The following is a 27432-nucleotide window of genomic DNA, read 5'->3' as shown; positions in this document are numbered from 1 at the left end:
CCTAATTGAAAACACATTAGCAAAACAATGTTCTTAACTGCTAGCTATTATCTTTATAATTAACTTCAAAACTCAAAAAATCTTTAATCAATTAGAGAGAGATGATGGGACATCTCCACAACCTCAATCTATCAATTATTTATAGTCCATAATGGTTTCACCAGCTGCCTGATGTATGGGGTCTTGTTTCTGTTTAATGCGAGTTGAAAGTTCTGCGTACATTCTTCCTACTTTTAAAATTTCCATCGGTGACATTGGGCAGACATCACCTTCAATCTCTTCTTCCCCCCCAACCAAGAAGATGACTGTGAATTGATAAAGCACTGGATAGATGCATAATGATGAAATGTAGGAGCTGTAGATGATCAAATCAGTATACTTTGTATAATGCCATTTTGTTATCAAATCTACATGAATCCCTTAGTAATAAGACTTCCTATCCATGCTTGAGAAGCTAAACTTACTTACTTCAACAGAAATCCACATTTTATAAACTTATGATCCATAGCAAGTCAGTGAATGAGAGGTTAATGGAGCCCTGGGGGACTATTCTCTTTAAGCAGAGATTCTTAACCTTTTTTTATTACTCTTTGTTATTTAAAGATGGATAACCCTCTGTATTTAAATGCATAAAATAAAATACATTGCATTACAAAGGAAATCAATTATACTGAAATATTTTAAAATTATCATATAGTAACATATGTATTCATTGATGCTTGAAATAACGAGATCTAGCAGTGACTTAATGAGTACCATAATTTCAAAGTAGTGGTAACTGTAAACAATATTTTGAGATTTCTGTAACATACAATGTGGCAGAAAAACATCTGTTATTTCTTTTGGCAACAGTCATAAGACCTGCTAGTTCACTGTGGTTTGATGCCTATATTCATAATTGAAGAAAATACTAAAATTTAGTTAGAAATAAATAAATAAAGATGTAATTTTTTCCCCCATCCAAGTTCATAGACCTATATGGGTGAAGGACCTCTGGTTTAAGGGCTGTCAGTTTCTCTATTGTGAGAGAAAGTTAGAAGACATTGCTCACCCAAAGGCAGAGGTTGCCTGGGGAGTAGGAAGACCCAGAGCTCTGAGAAGGCATGCTCTCGGCCTCTAGTCTTCAGAAAGTTCTCACCGTGTCTGCTCTCAAAAGGCTTCCTATCTAGGTGGTGAGAAAACAACAGAGTGACAAGCCCAGCTGGTAACTCAGTGTAGCATCAGGGGCAAAGCCTCGTGCATCCTCAGTCCCCAGTTTCTGGACTAGCAGTTCCCTGAACCTCTGAGTCCCTGGGAAAGAGGAAAGTGACATCAAACAGCGTGTAATCAAGTGCTAAGTGATAAGATGTAAATTAGCCATTGGGTCTCCAACGTCAGGAGTCTGTTTCTAAACTTGCCCCTCGGTTCTTCTCGCTTTCTTATTTCTAATCTTTTAAGCACACTACTGGGCCAAGAACAATCCAGTCTGTGTGATTCTCAAGCATTTTAAGTGAAGATTTGTGCACTGGGTTCAAGACACGCGATCTGTGCGCGGAGCTGCCATCCGTATGGCTTTTGTGCTCCATTCTCTGGTTCTGGTCGTTGGTTCCTTGGGCAGGACCCATGCAGTATCACGCTGGAAGTGACATCACCAAGTGCACCAACTGGGGGAATCCTGGAACACTCGAATGTTCACTCATTCAGGTAGCTAGGTCTTATGCTTTTCAGAAATATGGGATTCAATTATTTAAAAACATTACTTGTACTCTACCAAATCCATGCCTGTGGGCCTCCCTGTGTCCTTCGCATGGATAACTGGGAGCACAGCCTCCCCCTAGTGGCCATTCACGGCTAGTTACAGAAAAGTGAAATTCAGTTCATTTCCAGGATGCAGCCATCCATTCATTCAGTAAATACTGAGTAAGTGGCTCAGCTTAAAACAAACAAACAAACAAACAAACAAACAAACAAACAAACAAAAATACTGAGTAAGCATCTTCCAAGTGCCAGGTACTTACTGTTCAAGTGCTTAGGGTACATGACTTGATTGGCAGGTAATTTACACCCAATCCTACTTCTAATATGATGTGACTTATGATTAAAGCACATACAAGACAAAATACAGTCAGAGAAACAGCAGCAGCCAGAGTGAAAAGGGGCAGATAATTTTACCAGGAAACTTCCGTGAAACAATCTTGAACATCAAATGTATTTCTGACCTTAGTAACCAAAGCAAAACAAAGCAGAATGAAACAAACAGACAAAAAATCAAAGTGGTGTACGTGGTTCTCATAAACTGAAAGAAAACAAGGACATTCTCAAGGTGTGAAACTCCTAGACTGAGAACACAATCACTTATTTGAGCAGTGGTTTGGCAGAAGAAGCAAAACTGTGTGTCGTGTGTCACTATTATACTGATCTCAAATTAAAGCTAAGGATATAGCACCAAATTGCAATTCACTGAAAGCATTTCAAATGTAGGCCAAAACATGGTACTTTCTGGAATCCCAAGTTGATACAGGGATTGGGCTCAGAAAACTAGAGGCGTGGGTGTTCCAGTATCTATCCCACTGTGTTTCTGTTCTTGACTTTCAACTATTTTGATTCTAGTTGCTTTAAACATTCTGCCAGTATTTAGGCACTTGGTTAATAGCTAATGTGAATAAAGCCTTCTCTTGTTGGATTGAAATGTACTTTTCCCTTCAATTTGGAAGGTCTGTCTCCAGGTCTTCTCTAAACAAGGGTGACTTCTTGAAATGATGCAACTGGTACTTCCTAGAGTATCACCCTGGGGACCCTCAGCATCAAGATTTAACAGAAACCTAGGAGGATGTTTTCTCTTTGGTTTCCAGTGTCTCCCTAGTGTCCCAGCTCGCTTGGTGGTGTGGACACCCCATGTAACATGTTTGAGCTGCAGTTGCTCTACCTCACTGAGACTAGTTCAGGATTTTCCATGGGAGCAGTACCACACTTCCATCTTAAGTTCATGGGTGTTTTTGGATGTTACAGTGTCAAAGAATTATCTTGCAGTACCATACAAATGTTGACTCTCTTGCCTGATAAATCAATTAGTAAAAATTATAATGATTTCATAATAGAATTTAACTCTTCTATAAACACAAAGTGTATTTTGCAGGGCTTTACTATATGGTCATGTGCCACTTTCTGAATGGGTACGCTCTGAGAAATATTTACATCACTAGGCAAGTTCACCATTGTGCAAACATCATAGCGTGCACTTACACAAACCTGGATGGTTTAACCTACTCCACATGCAGGCCATGTGGCACGCCTATAGCTCCTAGGCTACAAGCCTGCACAGTATGTTTTGTACAAAACAACAAGAGATTAAATCAAGCACAAGAGAAAATGATTCGTTCAAGAAATGCTGTAAACACGCGATGTATAAGGCTGCTCCTGGTATAACACGGCATAGTGTTTTTACAGCAAACTTTTTTTTTAATAAGCAGAAAGAGTACACTCTACAGGACAAAAGGTATACTGTCATAACTACATAAACCAGTAATATGGCTGTTTATTATCATTATCAAGTATTATGTACTGTACATATTGTATGTGCTATACTTTCATACAACTGGCAGTGCTGTAGGTTTGTGTACACACATGTGAACAATGCACTGCACTACAATGTTACAACAACTACAGCGTCACTAGGTGATAGGAATTTTTTGGCTCCATTTTAATCTTATGTGACCACCGTTGTGTAGGGGGTTTGTTGTTGACTGAAACGTAAACGTGATTATGCAGTGCATAACTGTACTCTGTTTTCTAGAATGCAAGCATTGTGCAAATTGAAGGAAGACTGTATTTTGATTCATTTAGAACTTTAACAAGCACTATCATTTCAGAAAGCTGCATCACACAGAGCGACGTTGCGTGTTGTACTTGAATCGCTAATGCCATGTGCTGTCACAGTCTGCATTTCTAGGTATCACATTGAATGTGATTCTATGCATGCAAATATCTGACAACTGCAGTGTCTTCTAATGTAGTTTACATATAAGAATACATGTATTCTTATAATGTATTGTCCCTTTATTTCTCCTTTTATCGCAGCAATGATTACCATTATTAGTGTAGGTAGGTTATATTACACATGAATTCAATTTCCATACAGTAAAAAGTGACCTACACAATACTTCCTATACAGAGTGAGCCTTGGGTCTCATGGGGTTAAGAACCACTGAATTGGAGGATCTAATAATTTCTCAGTTCACATGCAAATTTAACCATATAATTCTCTTCTTCACTTTTCAACATGTTATTGGGTTTGTAGAAGAATGGGGTGGGGAAAATAAAGGATTGGTTGGTTGTTGCTGTTGTTTTCAGTTGTGTGGGTTTTGGTTTGGGGGCTTCAGTTTGACTATGAGTTTGTTTGTTTATGGAATTCCAGGTCTGATTTCCAGGTTATAATTGAGAGCTCAGAGCTCCTCTTTCAGTAGAAATTATCTAAATGCTTTCAGTCGCATCTTTTCACTCCTACTGAACAGAACCTGCACTTTATCCCAGTTAGACTAGTATTTGAATTCTTTTTTGTTTTTCTTAAGATTTTATTGGGGAATTGGAAGATGGAAACAGTGTTGGGGAATCGGGGAAGGGGAACAGTCAAGTTGTTGCCCTTCAATCTTAGTTGTGGAGGGCACAGCTAGCTCAGCTCCAAGTCCAGTCACCAACTGGTCACCCGTCAGCAGCTCACAGTTGCTCAGCTCTAGGTGCCATGTTTAATCTTAGTTGCGGGTGGGCGCCCACTATCCCATGCGGGAGTTGAACAAGCAACCTTGTTGTTAGGAGCACATGCTCTCAACAGCTGAGCCTTCCTGCCACCTGTTGGCACCTCAGTGGCAGCTCAGCTCGGGCTCAGCTCACTGGCCCATGTGGGAATCGAACCGGCGACCCTGTTGCTCAGAGCTCGCGCTCTTAACCAACTGAGCCACTCGGCCAGCCCCTAGTATTTGAATTCTTACACATTTGTATCAACTGCCAACTTGAAGATTCTACTCTGTGATCCATCTTCCAAATCACTCAAAAAAAAATCACTAAAACTATTCTTACCTGGTAGTCTATTTATTCAAGACAAGACGCCTCCAGGCCCATGTCAACAACGTACTTGTTTGTAAATTTTTTGTTATTTATTTTTTTTTAAAGTGAACTTCTTCCTAGTCAGTAGAGGTTTCTAGGATGAAGTTAGTAAGCCACAACCCATGGTAAACATCAAGAAAGTGGAGATAATTCGATCCACCGCACGGCATTAGCAAGATAAGGTACACCTTCCCAGATTCCATTTCTGGTCACCTATACTAACTGGAGATTAGAAACCGTGCAGGATTATTTTTTATACACTTCAAAATATGGATAAAAAAATATACTCTTCTCTTGGATGCTTTTGCTTTTTTATCATGTTTTGGGGTTGGAAATGGAGGTAATAAAAGAATTACATGAAATCTACGACAATTAGCTTGCATGTTCCTTGCAGTATGTCATGTGTTACTGTCTAGGGTGACAGTGAGGTGTGGGCATGGCATTTGTAACTCTCACAAAGTAGCAACAGGGACAACCGATGGGATCCAGAGCTGGCTGTACCCATTAGGCTGCAGACAACCAGTGGGAGCAGCCATGACAGGACTAAATGGATGGTGAGTCAGAAGGAGACAAGAGACCAGAAAATCTTCATGGCAAAGGTGACTCCTGCTGAGCCGGGAGAACAGGAGTCGGTCTCAGGAATGGGAAGGAAGAGAGGATGTCTCCAGGGTGAAGGGGAGTGTATTTAACCGTACTGAGGCAGGTATCTGTTGTTCTCCCTCCAGTAAAGGTCCTCCACTGCCTAGAAACAAATCCTAAAGTGCAAACGAACATGGCATTCCTGCCCGTCCCTGATCTGGTCTCTTCCTCCTACCCCATCCCCGGTCCCCACAAAGAGCTCCCGTGCTCCCATATCGCGCTCGCTCGAGGCTATTCCCTGCACACATCATGCATTCCCCCTGTTCCACGCACTTGCCCCCGCTCTTCCTTCTGCCCTCCCCAAATCTCATTCACTCGGAGGCAGTGAGCGCAGTCCGGAGAACAGGGTTTGCAGCACGGCTATGTCTGCTCTGCTGCTTACTGACTATTGAGGTGCTGGGCCAGTTACTTATGCCCTGAGGACTTAATTTCGTTATCTATAAAGTAGAGAGAATTACAGCGTCTACTTCCTAGAGTTATTGTGAAGATTAAATGTGTTGATACATATAAAGTACTTAGATTACAGTGGCAAGCATATGTGTAGTTGATAATACAGAGAACAGATTGGTGGTTGCCAGAGGAGGGAGGTGGCGGGTGGACAAAATGGGTGAAGGAGGCCAAGAGGCACAAGCTTTCGGTTATAAGATAAATAGTCACAGGGATGGAATATACAGCATGGCAACTATAGCCAGTAATACCGTATTGTATATTTGAAAGTTGCTAAGAGAGTAGATCTTAACAGTTCTTGTCACAAGAAAAAAATTCTGTAACTACGTATAGTGATGGATATTAACTAGACTTATTGAGGTCATCATTTCACAATATATATACGTATGAATCATTATGTTGTATGCTTATACACCTGAATGTAATATCATGTTGTATGTCAATTGTACCTCAATTAAAAAATAAATAAGCAGTCAATAAATATTAGCTGTAACTATTATTATTATTATTATTAGTAGTAGTATTAATACTATCCTCCTTATTATTGTTAATTTCCCAAGGTCCAGATTAATTGCTACCTAATTCAGGAATTTTCCCCTCATTTACAATAAAAATTAATTGTTCCTTCAATATAACCCCTTTTTACTTTGTATATTTCTCTATCATGACCCTGACTTCACTTCTTGTAATCAAGCTTCCTTTCTACTGGTGACATTGGGTTTTAATGATCCCTCATCACCCAGCAAGTAGGTCCTCAATATTTGGTTTGAGTTGAGAAACCCAGTGAATATTGTAACATGTGGGTTTTCTTGCCAAAGCAGGAAGCATGACTTCAACTAGTGTAGGAAATTAGGATAGTCAGGTGAGCAAGCAAACACTCATTTAGAAAGCTTCAGTCTCCCAAAATCTGAAAAGCATAGGAAAATGGAGTCATTTCAGAATTTGAGAAGCATACTAAAAAGTTTTTTAAAAGTGATGATCTCGTGCAGAAATTCACATAGCTTGAATAATGAAATCTCCCAGATTGGTTTTTCTGTGATGATATTTAGTCACTGTCTCACTCACCCAACACATTCGTACATTGTGTTTATTTTGTCCTGAGACTGGAGTCAGGCTCTGTCGTTGTCCACATGGAGCTGAGTCCAGCCCCGACCTCCTTTTTCCTGTCGCATTTGTAATTTTGTAATGCTGACTGCCTTTGTTTTCCAGCACTCCACCTACGGATCTGATTTTATTTCACAATTAAAGAACAAGGAACACCTACACCACAGTACCACTACGAAGGGAAAAGTCACCCACAACCACCTAGAGACGCATTTCACACCAAACCGTCCCATCTCAGCATTGGTTTGGGTGTCAGACAATCTGGGATCAAACCCCAATTCCAGAATCCTTGAGATACAGCCCTAGAGCAATGGCCAGAACAAAGCAAGCCAGACTCGGGGGTATTCTTCTCGGCCCCTCTGTCCTTCCCTGCAGGAATGTGCCAAAGCAAGAAACCAAGCCATTTCTCCGGGATTGATAGGGACTCAGGCAATGGGGGCAGGAGGGTTGGCCTCCTAAACCCAGCGTGTACTTCAAGCCATATATTTCCATTTCGCCTGTACCCTCATGCTGGACCCAGTGGAACCCTGGCATCCAGACAAACAGTGTGGTTGTGGTATTTAGGCTCCACACCCCAATTTTACTGGTCTTCTCTCTGCCGAGTACATGAGAGGTAATGAGGATCCAAAATAAGTAAGACCCAATCTCTGCACTCAAGTTCACATTCCAGGCAGAAAATAAATTATAACATTGTGTGTGTGTGTGTGGGGGGCATGGGCGTGGTGAGTATAAAAATATGAGGCTCTACAGAGAAATACCTGCAGAGAAAGGTTTGATTCAGTGATGGAGACAGCCGAAATGGCTGGGGGTCAGGGAAGGTGTCCCAGGGGAGGAAGGCCTGGGACCACTTTGCCAGGAGAACAAAATACCCATTCACGTGCTAGAATTTTGAGACAGCTTGCTTGCTTTCCTCAGCTTAATAGCACTTGACTTTGTCTTTTCGATCTGAGAGGAGTGGGGCGCTGGTGGGGGAGGGGCAAGGGGCGTACAAGACATGTGAAACTGCGTGGAGACAGGAGGCCTGGAGAGCCAACGTTCTTATCTGCGGCGGGCGGTTCCCTCTGCCTTTCATCCAATTATCTATCATCTCTGAGCAGCTGGTCACAGATCAAAGGAAAGAAAGCCTCAGCACCTCACTGTGAGGACCGGGAAATGGAGCCGCGGTGGAAATTTGGCAAACTGCTGTAGGGTGCGCGTGTGAAAACGATCGCGGCCCAGGCTTTCAAGGCAAACTACAGAACCACCTCAGGGCCCGAAAGCCACAGCCTTGCAATAGCTCCGAGCGCGGGTCACTTGGGGGGTCGGCCTCCCCCGCTGCTGTGGTGGTTTTACCACAGCTATTTCCTTAAGATGCACAGTCTCAGGATGCAGCTACGTACTTTCTGCCTCGTTTGCAGGGGGAAATGTGTGACTCAGCTGACCTTAGAAAAACTTGACCTAAATATTCTGCCTCGGACATATATGCAGAGGAAAAGTTGAGTGGCTCAACTGACCTCAGAAAAACTTGACCTAAAAATTCTGTCCCTTTTTTTTCTCTTTAGGGAAGGCTGTCGCAGCTGCAAAGAACACTGGTCCACTCCAGGGAGGAGATGAATGAAGGCCACTTGTCTCTGTCGTCCCAACCCCAGCTGGGCTCAGACGCTCAGGCTTAACAGATTCTTTTTTGCAAAGGTGTGACGGCATGCCTGTGTGGCCATCCCAAAGTCTGACGCCGAAATGGAGACGGGCGTTTATAAGTTCCCTTCTCTCCTGTTACTTAATCAGAGGTGAACATTCTGGAAGTTAGTGAAGCTCACACTTTGGCCTCCCTCCCCTGCAGGGCCCCATCCAAGGCCCTGTGCCTATGTCTGTATTCATTTTCTTAAAGAAGTCTCCGCAAGTTGTCTAAGCTTCAGGTCCCTCAAAACTCTGTCTGTTATGTAGGAAGTTGCATGTACGTGGGCTTAAGGCTAGAAAACTTGACGCCTACGGGAGATAGGAGATGGGACCAGCATCGCAATTCATTCTTTCCCATTCAGGTAGACATCTTGCCACCAAAAAACCCTCAAAACATGCTGTTTTAGAATCAGAGTGAAACGCTGAAATAGAAATCCATGATTTTCATGGCTTCGACTCCGTGACCTCTTTCTTCTTATGGAAGGTTAAAGAAATGAGAATATTATATATTGTTACAGCTACTACTCATAATTGTTGTTACACTTTTGGTTGCACCAATAGCTACTATTTATTTAGCACTCACTCTGGACCAGACAGTTTGACAAGTACTCTGCATATATTATCACAATCTTCATTACAACATTATGAATAAGAACACCTATTTTACAGCTGAAGAGAGTGAGGCTTGGAGTGATTAAGTCATCTACCTAAAGCCACACTCTAATGTGGGTCTCTTTAACTCCAAAGCCTTATGCTTCGTTTAGGCAGAGAAGAAGTTAGTACCTCCCACTACCTTGGCTGAATAATCTTTTTCTACACCAATTCCAACTTCTTAATAGATCTTTAGTATCTAATGTGCATTTTCCTCTCATAATCTTTCCTCTTGCCAAGAAATCTGTTTGGGGGTTAAAGAAGCTTAATTGAAAGAAATTTAAATTAGACCCAGCCAACTTAATTTTTTTTAATTTTAAAATTATATTTCTGTTCCTACTCCAAACTGGAGATTATGGCTGATCAAAACAAATTGAATCTATGAAGTAGATTCAGAGCAAAACAGTAATAAACTATACACATGAGAATTTATAAACCAAAGAAGACATTGAACACTCTATGCCACCACCTTAAAAATTCACACCGTATAGCTTTTGAATAGTTTTTTGTCTTTTTTTTTAACCAACTCTAAAGTACTTCCTCCATTCCATTTAAACCATTGTTACCCTGAATTTTAAATGTGTGCTGTTCAATAAAATTGCAAGTCATCCTTTGTCTAATTTACCATTGTTTTTGTTTCCTGCCTTTTAATGTCATCAATCATGTTACCATAACTGTAATCTCTACGCACCCTACCCCCAAAACAACCTGCCCTAACAGCCATACGGGGATGCTCAGCCTACCTTTGAACCAGCTTCAAGAGGAGAGGCCAGAGGAGTCTGTTCTGGAGAGAAGGAAGTCAATTTTTCTTTGTTTAGAACAACTGACGTATTTCTCTTTCCTTCCTGTCAGGCACGGGGCTGATGCGGTGCACTCTTGGGCTGGCCCCGAGAGCTTCTGTGGCTACCACCACCTCACCAAGGCCCCTGAGAGCAAAGCCACACAAAGCACACCCAGGAACTCGTGTACGCCAACAGTTTATATTTTTAGCTGGAGGAAAGACCAAGCTGATGTTACTGAAAGAAATGCTTCACCCTTATCAAGAAAACTCCCAGTAGACACTAGAGGCTTCAAATATTCAAATGCTCTCACACTTGCAAGGGGTTTCACATTAACCTTGGGTGTAAATGACTAACTGCTTCTCAAACAACAGCTGCTAACTCAAGCATCAATTTAGAACAAGACTAGCATGGGCTTTTTCCAACCCTGGTAAATTTCACTGAAGTATAGCATACATACAGAACGTGATACAAATCATAAGCACAGCTTGATAAATTTCCCCAAAATGAACACACTCCTATCAAGAAATTGAACTTTAGGGTGTGACCGGTTAGCTCAGTTGGTTAGAGCGTGGTGCTGACAACACCAAGGTTGCCAGTTCGATCCCCTCATGGGCCACTGTGAGCTGTGCCCTCCCTAAAAGAGTCAACTATGTCATTGTAGCATTTAAGCAATGTGTAATCAATGACCATGGCTGTTCCCCAATAAAATAAAATAAAAAAAGAAAGAAATTGAACTTTAACAGCATCCTGGAAGTTCTCACTGTACTAATATATCTCATTGTATGAATATCGACAAAATTTATGTCTCTATTGTACTGTTGACGGGCATTTGTGTTATTTATAATTTTTGGTTATTATGGTGTTGCTACAACATTCTTGTATCGTCTCTTGGGTGAATAACTGTACGTGTTTCTGTTGGTTACGTGCCTAGGAGTGGAATTTCCACATCAGAGGTTAGGCGTATGTTCAACGTTACGAGATGCTGCCAAGAATTTTCCAAAGTGGTTGTACTAACTTCCACTCCTATCAGCAACAAATAGACCTGCCTCTCTTTTTTATCCATTGCAGTGGATCTGTGGTGGCATCACATTATAGTTTTAATTTTCATTTCCCTGATGTTTCATGTAGCTGGGTCATTTGAGCATCATTTTGTATGTTTATTGGTCAATTGGACATCTTTGGTGTTGGGCTTATTCAAGTCTTCTGCCTGTTTTTACATTGGGTTATCTGCCTTTCTATTATTGATTTGTAGAATTTCTTTATATATTATTTTGTCTGACATTTACACAGCAGATATTTTTCTCCCACTCTGTGAACTTGTTTCTTCATTCCCTTAATGGGTTCTTTTGAGGGTCTTGGACTCACTCTTGAGGCTGAACTAGTGTGAACTCTGATTGAGAGAATATGATTCAGGCAAGTCAGCTGGTGACCAACAATAAGGTTTGCTGTGTGGCCTTGGGAGTCACTAGATCGCTCTGAAGACTCGTGGGCCTTGGCTTCCTCATCTGTAAATGACATTCACTTTGATCATCCCTTGCCTCTTCAGTTCTGAAATCTCACTCTTCCGTGGCCTGAGGTTGATAACTTGATTGGCGAATTTCATCTGGTGAGGAGCAGGGGTGGGCAGGAGGCGATTATGGTCTGTGAAGGGTTAGAACAATAAAAGGGAAGCGTGAAGTAAGATAGCAAGCTCCGGGTGAGACAGATCTGGGTGACCTTGAGCAAACCACTTGGTGTCCCTGAGCCTGTTTCCTGGTGAGGGTCACCAGGCTGCCCTCTCAGCATATATATTATAGTTCATTCAATTCATTCACAAGTGCTTCTTGTGCATCTGCTATGTCAGGCACTTCCATAGTGATCATGGTTGAGAACACCTGGTCTAAGAGGATTCTTAAAAAACAGTGAGTACTATTCATTTAGTACTAGTATTTCTATTTTGTGGCATAAGATACGGAGTGAATCCATTTAGGAATGTTTGGGGAAATGTTTTAGAAATGAGGGTAACCTGGAATAATTATTTCCAAAGTAGGTATATTACTTTGCTGGGCCTGCTGTAACAAATGCCATACACTGGAGGACTAAACAACAGAAATTAATTTTCTCGCAGTTCTGAGGTCCCAAAGTTCAAGATCAAAGTGTTGGCAGGGTTGGTTTCTTCTGGAGGCCTCTCTCCTTGGCCTGTGGAGGGCTGTCTTACATGTCTTCAAATGATCATCTCTCTATGTGTATCTGTGTCCTAATCTCCTTTTCTTATCAGGACACAGTCCTATTGGATCAGGACCCACCCTAACGGCTTCATTTTAACTGAACCCCTCTTTAAAGGCCCTATCTCCAAATACAGAATGTCATATTCTGAAGCACTGGCAGTTTGGACTTCAACATATGAATTTTGGGAGGGATATAATTTAGCCCATAACAGTAAGCTATACTAAGAAAATTTAGAACTTCTATTTCTATTTATTCTTTAAAAGGTGAAAACTTAAATTCTTTAATGTTTAATAAGTGGATTCACAGTTTAATATATCATAGTTGCAATAAACATGCCTTTGGGATACATGCTCAAAAACTGGTCCCTGCTAGAGGGGCATAATGAAAGAAGTTTGGAGACCGCTGATCTCAGGCCTCGGCCACAGTGGGCAGCAGGGAAGAGCTGGCAATGAAAGAATGTGCCTGGGTGTTGAAATTGCACAGGAATGCATTCGATCACATCTGAAAGTAAAGTGAGCTCTCACAGGGCTGGCCTGGAGATTCGACTAGAGTAGCAGTGGAAGTGGGGGATGCATGGGCAGGAGTCGGGCAGAGAGAGTATGAAGATGACAAATCACCGATGGGACCCTTCAGGATGGTGTGTGTGGCAGGTTGTAACCCTCTCCTCCCCTATGTGTCCCGGCCCTGTAAACTCAGGCGTGGACAAGAGACATGCTCTGGACAACAGTATGTATGCAGAGGTGACACCTGCCACTTATGAGCAGCACCTTCCTAGCCACTCCCTCTTCCTTGATGACTCTGGAGTCACGCTGCTCCATCAGCCTGATTCCAGCAAGGAGAAGACACGGGGCAGAGCCACAGCAGCCCCTCCATGGTCATGTAGCGTGAGTGACAGATATATCTTTGTTGTCGTCAACCACCAAGAGTCTAGGGTCGCCGTTTTCTGTAGCTAGCTAAGCCTGTGCTGACTGACGTAGTGTGTGGTTTGTTCAGCTACACAGAACTGATCAGCTGTTTAATAGCAATGACAACATGAAAATCAACCGGTCAGAAGAAATGCCAGCTGGAGGCTCTTGCTGTGCCACAAGTTATCCTTTAGTTGTTGGCTTCTGGGGATGGGGCCCTAGGAAGGGGTGGGGATAGCCAGAATTGGGGAGAAGGGGAAACCAAGGGCCTCGGAGTAACAGCCATTTCCAGTCGGTACAGAGGTATTTCGGTCCCACTGAGCTGGTGCTTCCCAGCTGACAGCGGACCTAAGTAGAGGCATTTCCCAGCTAATCTTGTTAGCATGTAATTTCTCAGCCTAAAATCCTCACTTTAGATATGAGTTAGCCACAGGTTTATTTTCTTTTCCTTGCAACATTAAATTCCTCACACTAGAGTGTTTGGTATTGCCAGGTTCATTGTATTATTATTATTATTATTATTATTATTATTATTATTATTATTGACTTAGCATGACTCCACGGCACATCTTGGTAACACACTCCCAGGCACAGGAAAAGAAAGGAAAACACGAACATCCACAGCGTTGGATTTGGATGGGGAAGGGCTGCATGTGACAGACAGCTCTGGGGGACCCAGCTGGCCATTGATTTATTTGTTGAGGTGACACGGACAGGATTTATTGGGCCCACACTTGCTAAATAAAGACATTGGCAATGCCAATTCCTATTTCTAAAGGGTTTGTATTTAAGAGCCTTGACTCGAAGGTAGAAAGCACGCAATATCTGCCAACCCAAGGCTAACCCCCAAACTGAAAAACAGATCAAAGATTCACTCCACTGACTTACAGTGCAGCAATGAACACTATTCTAAAATATGGCTGAAGACCAGAGATTTATGAGCAGCTATGAGTCAGGCGTTTCCACTCAGGCGCTTCTGATGGACATTCGTCTTGGCCGATCCCGGGTGCTGGGAATGGCAGCTCGTTAACGGCCAATGTTGGTGATTTGAAATTCCTCAGCCCTGCGGAGTGTATATCCATCGGGCAGACCATAATGCATATCACTGCTTTTTTTCCAAGCACTACAATATCACTGAGCCTAGAGAATTCAAATCCTCCTCTTTCCAGAAAAGTAGTTTTTAAAAATTTTCCACAGGGACCGTAATTTTGTCAACTGTGAAGCCTCAACTCCAGCTCAGAGGCTGACACCAAGTGAGTGCTCAGCACATGTGTGACGAGTAAGCGGGCAAATAGCTCTGAAGGTCAACAGACCAATTTATCCGCTTCTGGGGCAGAAAAACATGTCATGTACAATGTCATTTAATGAATGTTCTTTGATAGTTAAAATTGGCGAGCGGGACCCAATGCCTACAAGCTAAAGTCATGTAAAAATTTTGAAATTCACATTTACATGCTTTCTGTTGATTTACACACATGCCGGTGATTTTCAGTTACAGTATCACCAGGTGTCTGTATTGACTAGTGCACAGTCCCCGCAGCCACTCAGGACACTCATTTGGATTAGGAAGTTCCTAAAAGGCTGTGGAGCTTTTTAAAAAGCCTTTTAAAAAGAGGTCCCAAACCTCTCAGTCTGCAATTGCAAATGTTCACTCGGAGCCTGTTCATGCTTGCGTTGCACATAATTCTGACATTAGCTAGTGGGCCTTCAGGTCCCCAGTAGAGGAGAAAAAGGGAAGAGAGAGAAAAAGTCCCCATTTGGCTCAGGATGGCGGTGCCGCTGTGGGCCCAGAACGAGGCAGGGAAGTCAAGTGACTGAGAAGGACCCCAGAAATGGAATCTCAGGGGACGCTGGGAATGTCGGGAAGACAAAATGAAGAAATGTCAGCATGAGAATCACATGGAGACTGAGGCATAAGACTGAAACACTGGAACAGGTGGGTTGAAGCCAGATAATAGGAAGAGAACAAAACTCAAAAAGTGAATAAAGTTCGGAATCCGAGAAGCAGAAACCAGGTGTGGGAGAACACCCAGTCCCCACCCAGCCGGCCTCCGTGATCGGGCCTGGGGCCCTGTGTCTCTTTCACAGCTCTGCCCTCTTCTCACCAGCCGTGTCGCCCACAAAAAGGCAGGCGATTGTATCTTCCCCCACACCCCAGTTCTCTGCAGTTGGGTATGAGGCAGAACTAACACATGTGGGGAAAGCACGCCTTCATTCAATGAATGTTCATTGTGCACCTATTATGTGCCAGGCACAATTGACGGGGCAGGGATACATCAGTGAATACAACAGATTTCTGTCCGCATGGAACCTTAGATTCTATAGGATAGAAACAAGGGTTGCTGGTGGATTGAATATGGGCTCTGAAGCTTAATTCTACCCAGTCTCAGGGGCTTGCGGTCAACTCTTCCTGGGGGCATGGAAAGTGGGTTTTGGCAACTGGGCTTTGGAGAGGTAAGAAGTGACAACTTGACTTCAAGAGCATGGTAAAACCAGAAAAAGCAGTCCCCAAAGTCTAAGCTCTTTCCCTCAGAGCACGTGAAGCAGGTGCATACAGCCTGGCTTTGCTTGGAAAGCACGTACCCAGAGCCCAGTGTCATTACTAATTTCCATAAAGGCCCCTGTACACAAGTCAGGTGTATGTCTAGGTCATTCTGGTTAGGGGAACCAGGCAGTGTGCAGCGTTTAACAAAATTTTCCACCTGAAATGTTTTTTAAAATGGTGCTTAAGATTAAAAAAAAAAATCTCATTTATATGGAAAACTTGCCTCACCAAAGGAAAGTTTCCATCACAGCTCGTTTCCTACTCCTGGATCTCCAAGGGGACTGTAACCAATATCTCACGCTCTCCACCATGTTTAGAAGTCACATTACAATCTGTTACTAGGTGTCCAAGCCTGCCTGAAAGTTCAACTTCATCCACACAGTACAGTACAGACTGGAGGAGAGGGGCGGGACGACTCTGCCTTCCCGGACTGGCTTTATACATTTGTTTTGTTTTAGTTGCTGCGGTCTAGTCAGTTGCCAGGCTACTCAGGCGGGTTCCCACGGAAACCACCACCTCCGGGAGGAAGGTAGGAGGGATAATCCCGAGTCCCCAAGGGGCGGGCCTGGGGCACCGAGGTACCAGGGGAAGGGCGGGGCTCTAGAGCAGGAGTGGGCGGGGCCCTGGGAGAGGGCGGGGCCGGGCGGGGCGCGAGCACTAGGGGCGGGCCCTACCAGCGCCGGCGCAGTGCGCGCTACTCAGGGAGGCGGAGGCGACGCGCAGGCGGAAAGATGGAAGACTTTCAGTCTGCGGAAGAGGTAACTGCCGGGACGGCGACGGGCAGGGTGGCGGCCGGGTGCCCGGGGCTTGGGCGGGAGTCCGCAGCCAGGGGCGTGTGTGGGCACCTGGGCTGCGTCTGGACGTGGGCGGCAGCCCTCTCCTGCGCTGGCTGACGGCGCCGGCGCCCTGCCGAGGGCTTCGCCGTGACCCCGGGCCCGGCCTGCTCCGGGCGTCGTCGCCCTGCCCGAGGGGCGGGGCGGGAAGGAGGCTCCCCGCGCGGCGGCGCGCGCCCCGGGTCCTGCGGCCGGGCCCGGAGCACCCCCGCTGCGCCCTGGACCCCGCTCCGCGCCGGCCTGGTTCCAGGGGCGCTGCAAACCCCCGGCGCCCCTGCGCTCCCAGCCAGCCCCACACTTCCGGCCCCCCACCGCACCCCCGGCCCCGCCGTGCCCCAGGTCCGCCTCGCGCCGACTTCGTCCTCGGCCCGCTCCGCGCTGGCCCCACCGCACCGCGCGGCCTTGCTCCACGCCCCCGGCCCACGCCGGCGGGGCGCTGGGAGTGATGTCACTGGCGCCGTGTATTCAGCGGTGCGGACCCCCACCCTGAAGAAGGCGCTGCACATCCGGGGGTGGGGAAGACTGAAGACCGCTTGTGCATCTAATTGATCCAGTATTTTAACGCAAGAGTCCAGTAACACGCACTCGTGGCACGCACGGACGGTCGCCTCTCGCACGTCCCTTCAGACCCAGATGTAATGCCCTGGCTGTCTGCAGAACGCATGAGTGCACAACAGAACCCGCCTTTGTCTCCCGCCCCACACCTGTTCTTCGGCGCCTTGCGCTTCCCGCTGCGACAGCCCGCACTTGTATTTCATTTCAGTTTGAGATGTCAGTAAGATAGCGCCTATTTGTGGGTGGGAGTGGGTGTGGGGGGGTCATCTCTTTATTGCCTCAATGAAGAAGCAGGGGAAAGCCTATCATTTGCCGAATAGAAGACATGCGTTGCAGTGGTGTGCTGGTAAGATGGCTTTCCTTCAGGCTAAGCAGCATCCAGGAAACAGCGCCTGACGGGTGCTGCTGTCAGAGAAGAACAGTTGCCATTTTTCTTCTTGCTAAATAATTCTTGTTGGGGTGCGAATAAATGGAGTCCCATGTATTATGCAGTCTGTCAAAAATAAAAAGATAAATTTGTTAAGGTTTGATATTCCCATTTTTGAAATTTAGTTTAAGCAGTTATGCTTCAAGGGGGAAAAATCTAAGGCTTAAGGAGTGATCCTAAAGTTTTAGTTTTGATCTGATTTCTTAACTGGCACGAACTTTTCTATGGCAATGTCAGTCATCAGTGTTTGAATGCTGGTAGCAACCTAGTGAATAAGTATGAGAAGAGCAAAGGAAAAATTTTCCCTTGTAAACGATTAACTGACAATAATTGGAAAATGGCTTGTATTGTAGGAATATTGAATAAAATTGTAAAAAGGGGAATGGCAGTGTAAGTGTAAGAGAAAGCCCTTAAAACTAGCATTCTAATACTCTATTCTAGTTCTGGTTCTCACCATGAGTTGGCTAAGTGACTTCATTATTCCAGATCTCACATGCACATCTGTGAAATGAAGGGGCTGAATGAGTGATCTGTAGTTTATACAAGATAAAGCCCTGCGAGGATGAGGCCATGACTCTAATTTCTAGTAGGCATGACTTATTCACTAATCCACGCCAGTCCTCCTAACAGCCTCCGAACTAAGCCTTTTCTGCATATCCTGTAACTTCATGTAGATACCTGGACCTTCGTAACTCTACTCTCAACCCATTGTTCATCTTTCCTGTGGAAGTTGAAACTGCCCAGTGGATTCTGTACAACTGCTCCTTACCACTAAAAGTTCAAGTCAAGCTTTTTCATATTTTAAACACAGAGAAAGTTACTCGGGGACTTCCATGTATGGTTTAGGATCATTGAAGTCCCTTGGAAGGATCCTTTAAACTTCGAGAAATGCTTTAATCTTTAACATACTGCAAACTTTCATTAACTTGGTGAGTTGGCTTTGTCTCCAAGTATGACTTCTGAGTACAGCAAGTGAGAGGGCTTCAGGCAGTGAGCTCTTGATGCTCCTGGGAAGAAAGGTGCATGGCTAGAACAGGGCCACAGTGGTCAGCAGCCTGGCAGGGAGGAAAACTCATTGCCAAGAGCAGGGCTTTCTCCCTTTATTCCCCCAGCACGCACACAGGCCTGAGGGCATGTCCAGAGCTAAGTACTGTTCCCAGGACTCAGACAAAACCTTGTACCCATTCCAATGGACCACATGTAAAAAGAAAAAACCATTTATAAACTCCTGGCACTAGATTACCACTGGCAGCCCACCTTGCACCTTATCCTGACACACTGGCGGAGAACGGCTGTGCTAGCAGCTGGTTGTGTAGTCCCAAAGTAGGACGGCAGTGAGGAAGAAAACCCACATCTTAAGTTTCAAGGCTCTTAATCAGTTTACATCAGGGAAAGTGTCAGTTAATTTATACAAAAGTCAAGTAACTGATTAAAATTCTATATTTGTTAATGATCCCAGTGACCAGTTGAAATGGATGGAGGTTAAATTCTAGTTTAAAGTGAAGTTAGTCTTTAAGATCAAGGCAGGATTAAAAACAAAAACTTTTCAATTATAAGTACAAGTATTCTAGTCTGACTGCCACTCCCTCTCTGATCCTCAGAGAGCCATTTATTGCTTCTGAGTCTCTGTAATGTTTTCCGCAGTGAAATGAACAGTCTGGTTAGATTATTTCTGAGATCTTCATTTCTAAAGTATGTTCATTACCTAAATTTGCATTAATCAAGGCTGCAGTGGATACAAATCTATTAAGTCAAACTTAACTCATTTTCTCTCTTACAGACTGCTTTTGTTGTTGATGAAGTGAGCAACATTGTGAAAGAGGTAAGAGGAGAAATACCTACTTTTTAAATGTTTGATTAATGGCTTATATGACTGAAAATAACGTATTTTAAATCCTGTCTTGGAATTGTTTCAGCTGTGCCTATGTGTTTTGGCATTTCAAATTAACAGTTTTTACTTCAATGAATATCTAGATAAGAGTTACTCCCATATTATGTATATAATATATTTTGAATCAGACAGGAAATTTTATATAGCAACATTATTATTGAACGTTACTAAGGCTTGATTCTATAACCTGTTAGCATAAAAGATTCATGGTTACAAGTAAATGTTTCCAATGTTTAATGAGGAAATGGTGAATATTAAAAATTAAACAGCTTACAAGACCTGGTGATCTAGTTGGGGCTTTTTTATTTTTCTTACTTTCCTAAACTACCCACTTTATCATTATTGACCACAGTATTTCCCTTAGATGATGAGAATGGGAGACAAAAATGGTTATTTGTTCTTCATTCATTCAAAAAATACAGGTCGAGGGGGCATGCAGGGGACTGACCCTTAAGGAATTTACAGTATGGGGCAGGGAAGGCAGACATTTATCAAATAGTCACGCTGGCGGAATGTAAATTAGCACTGCCAGGTAGGTGGTGCTTCGAGGGAGGTGACCAGCCCAGTGAGTTCAGAGCTGGAATCTGGAGAGTAGGAGCAGCATTAACTCAGAGGAGGGGCCCACTCGTTCCAGGCAGGGGACATGTGCAGACGCCCTGTGGCAGGGTGTGTGTAGTGGGTCTGAGGGGCTGAAAGGAACGGGTGGGGGTGGCCAGAGGAGTGCAGCCAGCAGCAGGCATGAGGCTGGAAAGGCTTTTCCGGTCAGCTTCCCTTCCTTGTGTTAACTGAGCAGATAGTGAAGCCATTGGTAAAAAAAGTCATTAGTGATCTAAGTTTAACAGCACCACGTGAGGTTATGTGTGAGATTTGGAATTGACTCTAATACAAATTATTAATATAAATTGACTACTGACAGAGTGATAAAGAACCACAATCTATTTTTGTGAACGTGATAGAAAGCAAAATGTTTTTCTACCATATGCATTATTCAACATCAGGCTGATTTTTTAGTTGCTTTGCAGGATCTGTAGCAGTTTGCCTTTCATCTTTTTCTAAATACAGTGTTTCTTATGGAAGGGGTGGGGAGAGCAGGAAGGTGGGTGAATTATACTAGAAGTGTGGGAAGTAGAGTTGGTTACAAAGTATCCTTTAGCCTTGACTTGGCCCATTTTTTTTTGAGCCATCCTGCACCTGTTGGCAGCTCAGTGGCAGCTCAGCTCGGGCTGGGAATTGAACTGGCAACCCTGTTGCTCAGAGCTCGAACTCTTGAGCGAGCTCTTAACCAACTGAGCTACTCGGCAGGCCCAGCCTTGACTTGGCTACCAGGCCGCAAGTACAGTTGAAGGTAGACTTTCCCAGTCTCCCTGGAAACAGGAAGTAACATTGCAGGCTACTTTCACAAGATCATCCACCTCCATAGCTTTTTTGTCCTTGGTGATTGGTTGACTGTGTACTCAAGCTATTTTAAGTATTGGGTAGTAGTAAATTTGGGTGAGTCCAAAATTATGTTTTCCTCCCTCCCTGAAAAATAGGGAGTCCCAAAGGACCGTATTTCCCCATGTATAAGACGCACCCTTTTCCGAAAAATTTGGGGTCTAAAAACTGGGTGCGTCTTATACAGTGGTTGTATGAGCGCCCCCCAAAAAAACAAGCGCGGAAAAAGCAGGAAATACAAGTAAAAAAAATCTACAACCAGTCGTCCAGAAGTCGGCGATTGATCTGCCTCGCCCAGGAAGAGCACAATGATGGTGCCAACTTGGGCCAGTGAAGCAACGTCCTCCACAACTAGACTGAAGAACAAAGGGACGGCAACTTGTCTGTTCCCCTTCCCCAATTCCCCAGCGCTGTTCCCATTCCCCCAATTCCCCAATAAAAATCTTTAAAAAAAAAAAAGAAATAGGCAAAGGAAAATAATTTCTAGTGTCATGGGAAAAATGTTGCTTATTTCCAGGTACTAATACAACAGTGCTGTTAAATTCAGTCAAAAAGTTTAAAAATTGATAGACCGTATATAATCATGGAATCTTAAAAACAAATATAAAATTCATTTAACTATGACACTATCAAACAAAAGGAGTCCTCGTGGATCCAAGCTTCCATTTTATGCATCCTGTGTTCCAGCAGTTCTTAGGGTGATGGACTTCAGTACCGAGTAGGTGAGTGGAGGTGGTCAGTGTATTCTGCTGACCAGGACCCTCTGCTTTGTCTTCTAGGCCATAGAAGGTTCAATTGGTGGCAACGCCTACCAGCACAGCAAAGTGAATCAGTGGACCACAAACGTAGTGGAGCAAACGTTAAGCCAACTCACCAAGCTGGGGAAACCATTTAAATACATTGGTAAGGGGGTTTTGCTTCTCATGTACACTGGTGCGGGTTCTTTAAATGCTGAGCAGAGGCAGGTCTGGTGTCGGGAGAGAGCAAGTGCTCCAGTGCAGTGCCCAGCCCCAAGTCCCCTGTAAGCGTGTGTCACGTGTTGTGCACGTTATCTCGTTTTAGGTCATAATGTCATAAACTGGCCTGTGTGGCTGCCAGGACAATTGCAGGACATGCCATAGGATTTCACAGCATTTCAGATCAGATGCCTTTAGGACTTGTGTGTGGGAGGGAAAGGGGCCTGTTGACTCGTCACTGCTGTAGGACCAAGCAGGCGACTGCTGTCAACCACGTGATTGAGAAACCTGTGCTAAAAGTGGGGAAAAGGATTTGTATTTCCAAATAATTTCTCTAATAAAAGTTTGTTTTAATTGAAGTGACCTGTGTAATTATGCAGAAGAATGGAGCAGGATTACATACGGCGAGTTCTTGCTTCTGGGACAGCTCTACTGACGGTATGGTTTTCATTCATTTGGTGAAAGTCTGTCACGGGCATTTTCCTGAAGGTCGTGCAGTGCCTCCTGGGACCATACTGAGATCTAGATTATCCAAAGCACTGTTTTATGAACTGTGTGCTTGGATGTTTCATGTCTTTGAATGCATGTTTATTAGTCACCTTTTAAAACATTTAATAGAAGAGACCTGCCAGCCTTCTTTATGTACCAGAAGACGTAAGTACCTGAGTGTTTTGGCCTCCCTGTGAGGAATCAGTATGTCTTGCCCCGGTTCCCTCACTTCGCGCCCTCTGCCTCGCCTCCCGCAGGGAGCTGCACCGTGCGATGGGAGAACAAGACCATGTACTGCATCGTCAGCGCCTTCGGACTGTCCATCTGAGCTCCGCGTCCACCCGCCAGCTACTTTGTCTCAGCAACTCTCTTCCATCTAACCACTAGCCATGAATTCAGTGAACACCTTTGTCATTCCTTTAAGCGTTCTTTGGTGCACTCTCAAAATGTAGAGGAAAACCTAGGTGACTGCACTGTTCTACGCGCTGCACACCCTAAGTCAAGAGGACTCTCTCACCATAGGTGGTCGGTCAGAGGCCTGGCTGCCGCTTGTCTTCACTCTGATTATTTCTGTTCAAAGGTGCTAAAAACAGAAATCTGCTAGCGTGGTACTTTCTCTACTCTCTGAAACGATTCAAGTACACTAATTTTCCATACTTTGTACTTTTGTTAGGATAATAAATTATTCCGGTTTAAAGTTTGTGTATCACAAATGCATTCTTCCTATTTAAGTTAGTGGCTCCAGAATCTGTTATACTGTACAAAAGAAAGAGAAACTTGCAATTCGGCTTCGGTCCTCTCCAATACAGTGATTCGCTAACATCACCCAAGGGACCAGGGTCCTGACAGCTCTGCTGTGTTCTGGTTAGATTTCCATCTACCCTGGGCATCACACCCTTCTTTCTCAAGTTGCCCTCTTCTGGAGCCTAAGGTGTGGGAAGTGGGCAAGCTGGTTTCTGTTCCTTTAGCCAGAGAGCTCGAACTCACACACTTGGCCCAAGTCGGCAACATTACAACTTCTCCCTTCATGTTCTCTCTTTTTCAGTAGCAATCACACACAACAAAAGTTTTAGTACTTTAGCGATTGCAAGATGCTTTTATAATCATTCGGTTTGTGTCTATAACAATTGCATCATTATTTATAAATCAGGAAATGTGTTTGGAGGTTATCTGATTTGAAGTCACATCAATCTAAGTGGGGAGGTGGACCCCAAACCCTGGTCTTGTGACCTACCTCAGCTTCACTTTCATGCTTATCCAGGGGCCAGTTAACCTGATAATGACATACATCCATGTCCGCCTGCTGGAATGAAAAAAAGCCCTGTTCTTGTCCCTAAAGCTCTTGTCTAAATGGTCAAATTAACTCCACATGCAAAGAGCAAACAAATCAATAACTCGTAAGTAAGGATCGAATATTAAAAATTTATTAACATTTACCAAAGAGGTGGTCTCAGAATGAAGCCACTCCCAAAGTGTAAATTTTGCCATAAATATTTATTCACTTTTGATTGATTACAGTGCTCACTCAGTGATGGGTGCTGCTGTGCTCACTGGCACAGCTCCACGACCTAATACACAGCTGCTGCATATTTCCTTTTGAGTTGTTTTATTCAAATATTTACAGTCTTTTTGTAAAAAGGCAGTTTTCAGTAGCAGAAAATCCTCTGTTCATAATATGGTACTATAGTTATCAGTATATCTAAAAATATGTGAAATCAAGAGAAACAGGATAACTCATAGACTAAAGCAACTTCCCTTTGGCCTGGGGAAAAGATTTTCTTTTTTCAAAAGTCTAACCTCTAAGGCAACTGGTTTCTAAAACCCTCAAAGTACATAAATACACTTCAGTGTTTTAAGTCTGGTCTTCACTGGGTGTTCCTTAATCATTCCTTCTATGAGATTCTGCGTTTTTCCCTGTGAAAAAGGATTCCAGGAAGTAAGTTACTGACCACATCATAATCTATTTAACTACCTTCAGTAAGTAGTTCAGGGCTGGTGACATTTGTCTTGTAATCTGCCAATTTAGTGGGTTGGATTTACATAATGTATTTAAATTTATTGCAATCTGTAATTAGTACAGGAACAATCTTACAAACAAATATTTTATATAATCCCTTCTCTAGCCTTTCAAATGGGGCTTCAGAGAGAGAAAACCTCGTCACTTCCCTGCAGTAATGATTTAATAATAAATCAAGCGGACCTGTTACCCACACGGATAACGAGTTCTCCCTGGGGAAACTCAAGTGCCTGCGGTCACTGTTCAGGTTCCCCGAGACTGCACCAGCATAAAGGTTATCCCAAAAATGGTGTTATTCAAGCCGTTACCTTGGAAGAACTAAAGTCAGCCCTTTGAATTCGTAATTTAAGTTTGCAAAACTTTGATGCTCTCTAAGAAATAAAAATTTTCTTGCTACTGTTTGAAGTTTCTGGCAGACTTTAGTATTTTAACCTAACACCTAGGGCACATATAATACATGCAAAATATACTTGCAGCAAAATTTTATATGGAGTACGTAATATGTTGATACATATGATATACCAGGAAGAGAAATTGAAAATGCATGATTTCACAACCATTTTCCCCATAAGTACTTTTGTTAATTATTGTCTTGTTTCCAATTGAGTTACAAAAAGTAAATAAATACTCCCATATTTTTCATTTCCTTGACTTGATGCCATGATGAATCAATAGATGAAGGTATCAATCATCAGCTTATAATTCACTATAGGACAAAGACAAGTTTTTAAAAAGTTCTAAGGTATATGGCTAAATGCCTTGAATATTTTACATTTACTGATAAATAACAGCATTCCAAATTATGGACAATTACTTTATAATGGTTAAAACAAACTATCACTAGAATATATTAATCACACAAGTAAGTTTTTGTCAATTTACATAAAATTATAGTCTTAATAGAAGTTGTAAAATTTAGTAACAATTTTTTTCAATACCTCAAGTACACAGAATCAAAAAAAGTAATCACATCATTACAAATGTAAAAACCATGTAAACTTGAATTACCCTTGCAATAATACAGTTGTTTTAATTCAAACATTCATATTTACAGGGTTTTAAAAACAAATGGAGTCTCTCTTAAAGATATGTTATTAAAGTTTAAATTAAGAAAGGTATGAAGTCCTAACGAATAGTGTCGCACGAACCTCTGTAAGGTCCTAGCACTACCTAAAGCAGAGTATAATTTTTAGCTATGAAGTAATTTGAGAGGTAATGCATAGATGAAGACAACGTAGGTAGTGTTTGTAGAGCAGAACAATCCCAAGAGGGCAGCAATCAGGACGTCTGCAATGATCCTATGTGAACAGTTCACAAGACACTGAGCATGTCAGGAAAAGCAAAGGCGGTATCCATACCCGACTCCTCAGCGACAAAGGGAACTGGAACGTCTCCAGGGCCTTCTGACACGATGCCACACATTCAGCAGTGCCAGACTTCCCTTTTCCACAGAGCCGTTCATCTGCTCACCTGACCACCGTGGGAGACATTCCCAACAAGTTACCTTCTGCCCAAAGACATTCTTCCATAAACCATCTAGAATGTTTTACTTTCTTTTACCTAATTTCCAAATGAGAAACTGAAAAACTTTTCAGCAATAAAGAATCTATAATAGTCTATCAATTGTTTAGCTTTCATTAAAAAAAAAACCAAAACAAAACAACAGGGTGTCGTCTTTACCATTGATGTGGAAATTCCTGCTCATTGGAATTTGATGGACACCCTCTTGCCCACCCCAACCACAGGGCCATCCATTCGTAGCCATGTATGTGACGCTCACACATCCTTGGAAACCTGTGTGGCAGCAAAACATTTCCCACTGCAGCTGGCAACTTGTCAATCATCTTATGCTTTCCTTGGCAACCTATCAAACCTTCCTCAGAACTCCACACACTAGTTCTGCTTTGGTGGTGAAGGCCTAGAACCTGTCACCCACCGTTTCCCTACTGGGCCATTACTTCCGCATTTCACACAAGAATGGGTTACCAGTCACTGGAGGTGCTTGGTTATCCAGAGCGCAGGCCACTCAGTGGGGTGGGACAGCCCTCGGGAGGCAGCCACAGAAGCAGGCTTCCCTCGGAGTTCAGAGTTACGATGGTACCACGGGGCACGGGACAGAGGAGGAAGAGGAATGTTGCCATGCTGCGGACCTTATTCAAGAGGGCTTTCCACAAACTTGGAATTTGTAAATTATTTTTGAAATAAGGACAGAATTCTCTACTACAAACAGGAGTAATTTCCTCCTCACCACTGAAAACAAGCTCTCATCTGGAATCTTTGAAAACGGATTTGGCTGTTTTTTTTTTTTTTATCAGCGTCTCTCTTCCCAAATGCAGCCACTCTAACAATAAATTTGGCCCAACATTTAAATTTGTCCTCAGTTTTGGTTTTCCTGTAAAAAATATGTAAACAAATAAAGACCAGGAAATGTCTGCTTTTAAGACTAGTCTGCATCCAGGATGGTCACTGCAGGAGGGCAGGCTCCCGGCCATCTTGGCGACCACCAAGCCCGCCAACTGGACCGCCAGCTCAGTCACTCTCAGACCCCTCCTTGTACTGGGCCCGAATGGCTTGGCCGTTCTGCAGGGGCATTTCTTCATAGTCACTCCTGTTATAAAAGAGACAGTCTTTGATGCCAGTCTGCTTCTGACAGCTCTTTATGTTTCTCTTCCACACTAATACGGCATTCTAACAAGAACTCATTTCATAGCTTCGCTCTCTCAATTTCTGTTACCAACAGACAGTGCCCGCTGTCCCCCCACCCATCCCCAGGACCCATCATCCAGGAAGAACTGTCCTCCCTGTGGCCACCAT

At 43.5% G+C, this 27432-nt stretch overlaps 3 protein-coding genes across 5 annotated transcripts in view; 1 reads left to right on the top strand and 2 right to left on the bottom strand.

Annotated features, from left to right (window-relative positions):
- SYTL3 (synaptotagmin like 3) overlaps positions 1 to 10593 on the bottom strand; it is an 81783-nt gene extending 71190 nt beyond the window's left edge. For both annotated transcript variants that reach the window (XM_019630771.1, XM_019630772.1), the window contains exon 1: positions 10320 to 10593. The gene's annotated coding sequence lies outside the window, so the exon portion shown is untranslated. The remainder of the gene's footprint in view (positions 1 to 10319) is intronic.
- A 6098-nt stretch (positions 10594 to 16691) lies between these two features.
- Positions 16692 to 23298, top strand: DYNLT1 (dynein light chain Tctex-type 1). Of its 2 annotated transcripts, XM_019630763.1 has the most exons (5): positions 16692 to 16774; positions 19612 to 19653; positions 21936 to 22059; positions 22473 to 22550; positions 22859 to 23298. In XM_019630763.1, the coding sequence occupies exons 1-5, from the start codon at positions 16748 to 16750 to the stop codon at positions 22927 to 22929; spliced, it is 342 nt and encodes a 113-aa protein (XP_019486308.1). In that variant the 5' UTR covers positions 16692 to 16747; the 3' UTR covers positions 22930 to 23298. The 2 variants fall into 2 exon arrangements, with proteins under 2 accessions (XP_019486308.1, XP_019486309.1); XM_019630764.1 differs by lacking the exon at positions 22859 to 23298 and having other exon boundaries at positions 22493 to 22548.
- A 705-nt stretch (positions 23299 to 24003) lies between these two features.
- TMEM181 (transmembrane protein 181) overlaps positions 24004 to 27432 on the bottom strand; it is a 63475-nt gene continuing 60046 nt past the window's right edge. Inside the window, exon 17 of the mRNA XM_019630762.1 lies at positions 24004 to 27226. Within this exon, the coding sequence (XP_019486307.1) occupies positions 27148 to 27226 (79 nt within the window). The 3' untranslated portion in view covers positions 24004 to 27147. The remainder of the gene's footprint in view (positions 27227 to 27432) is intronic.

This window comes from Hipposideros armiger, unplaced genomic scaffold, assembly GCF_001890085.2.
Source record: "Hipposideros armiger isolate ML-2016 unplaced genomic scaffold, ASM189008v1 scaffold_940, whole genome shotgun sequence".
NCBI classification, from domain to species: domain Eukaryota; kingdom Metazoa; phylum Chordata; class Mammalia; order Chiroptera; family Hipposideridae; genus Hipposideros; species Hipposideros armiger.
Note: the sequence above shows the minus strand (reverse complement) of the source record. Positions and strands in the feature narration are given on the sequence as shown.

Bases quoted from the DNA above. Each gene is read 5' to 3' on its own strand.
- DYNLT1 (XM_019630763.1), top strand. From the start codon at position 16,748: ATGGAAGACTTTCAGTCTGCGGAAGAG. The intron at 16,775-19,611 runs GTAACTGCCGGG...TCTCTCTTACAG, and splicing joins ACTTTCAGTCTGCGGAAGAG to ACTGCTTTTGTTGTTGATGA. The intron at 22,060-22,472 runs GTAAGGGGGTTT...TTTTAATTGAAG, and splicing joins GAAACCATTTAAATACATTG to TGACCTGTGTAATTATGCAG.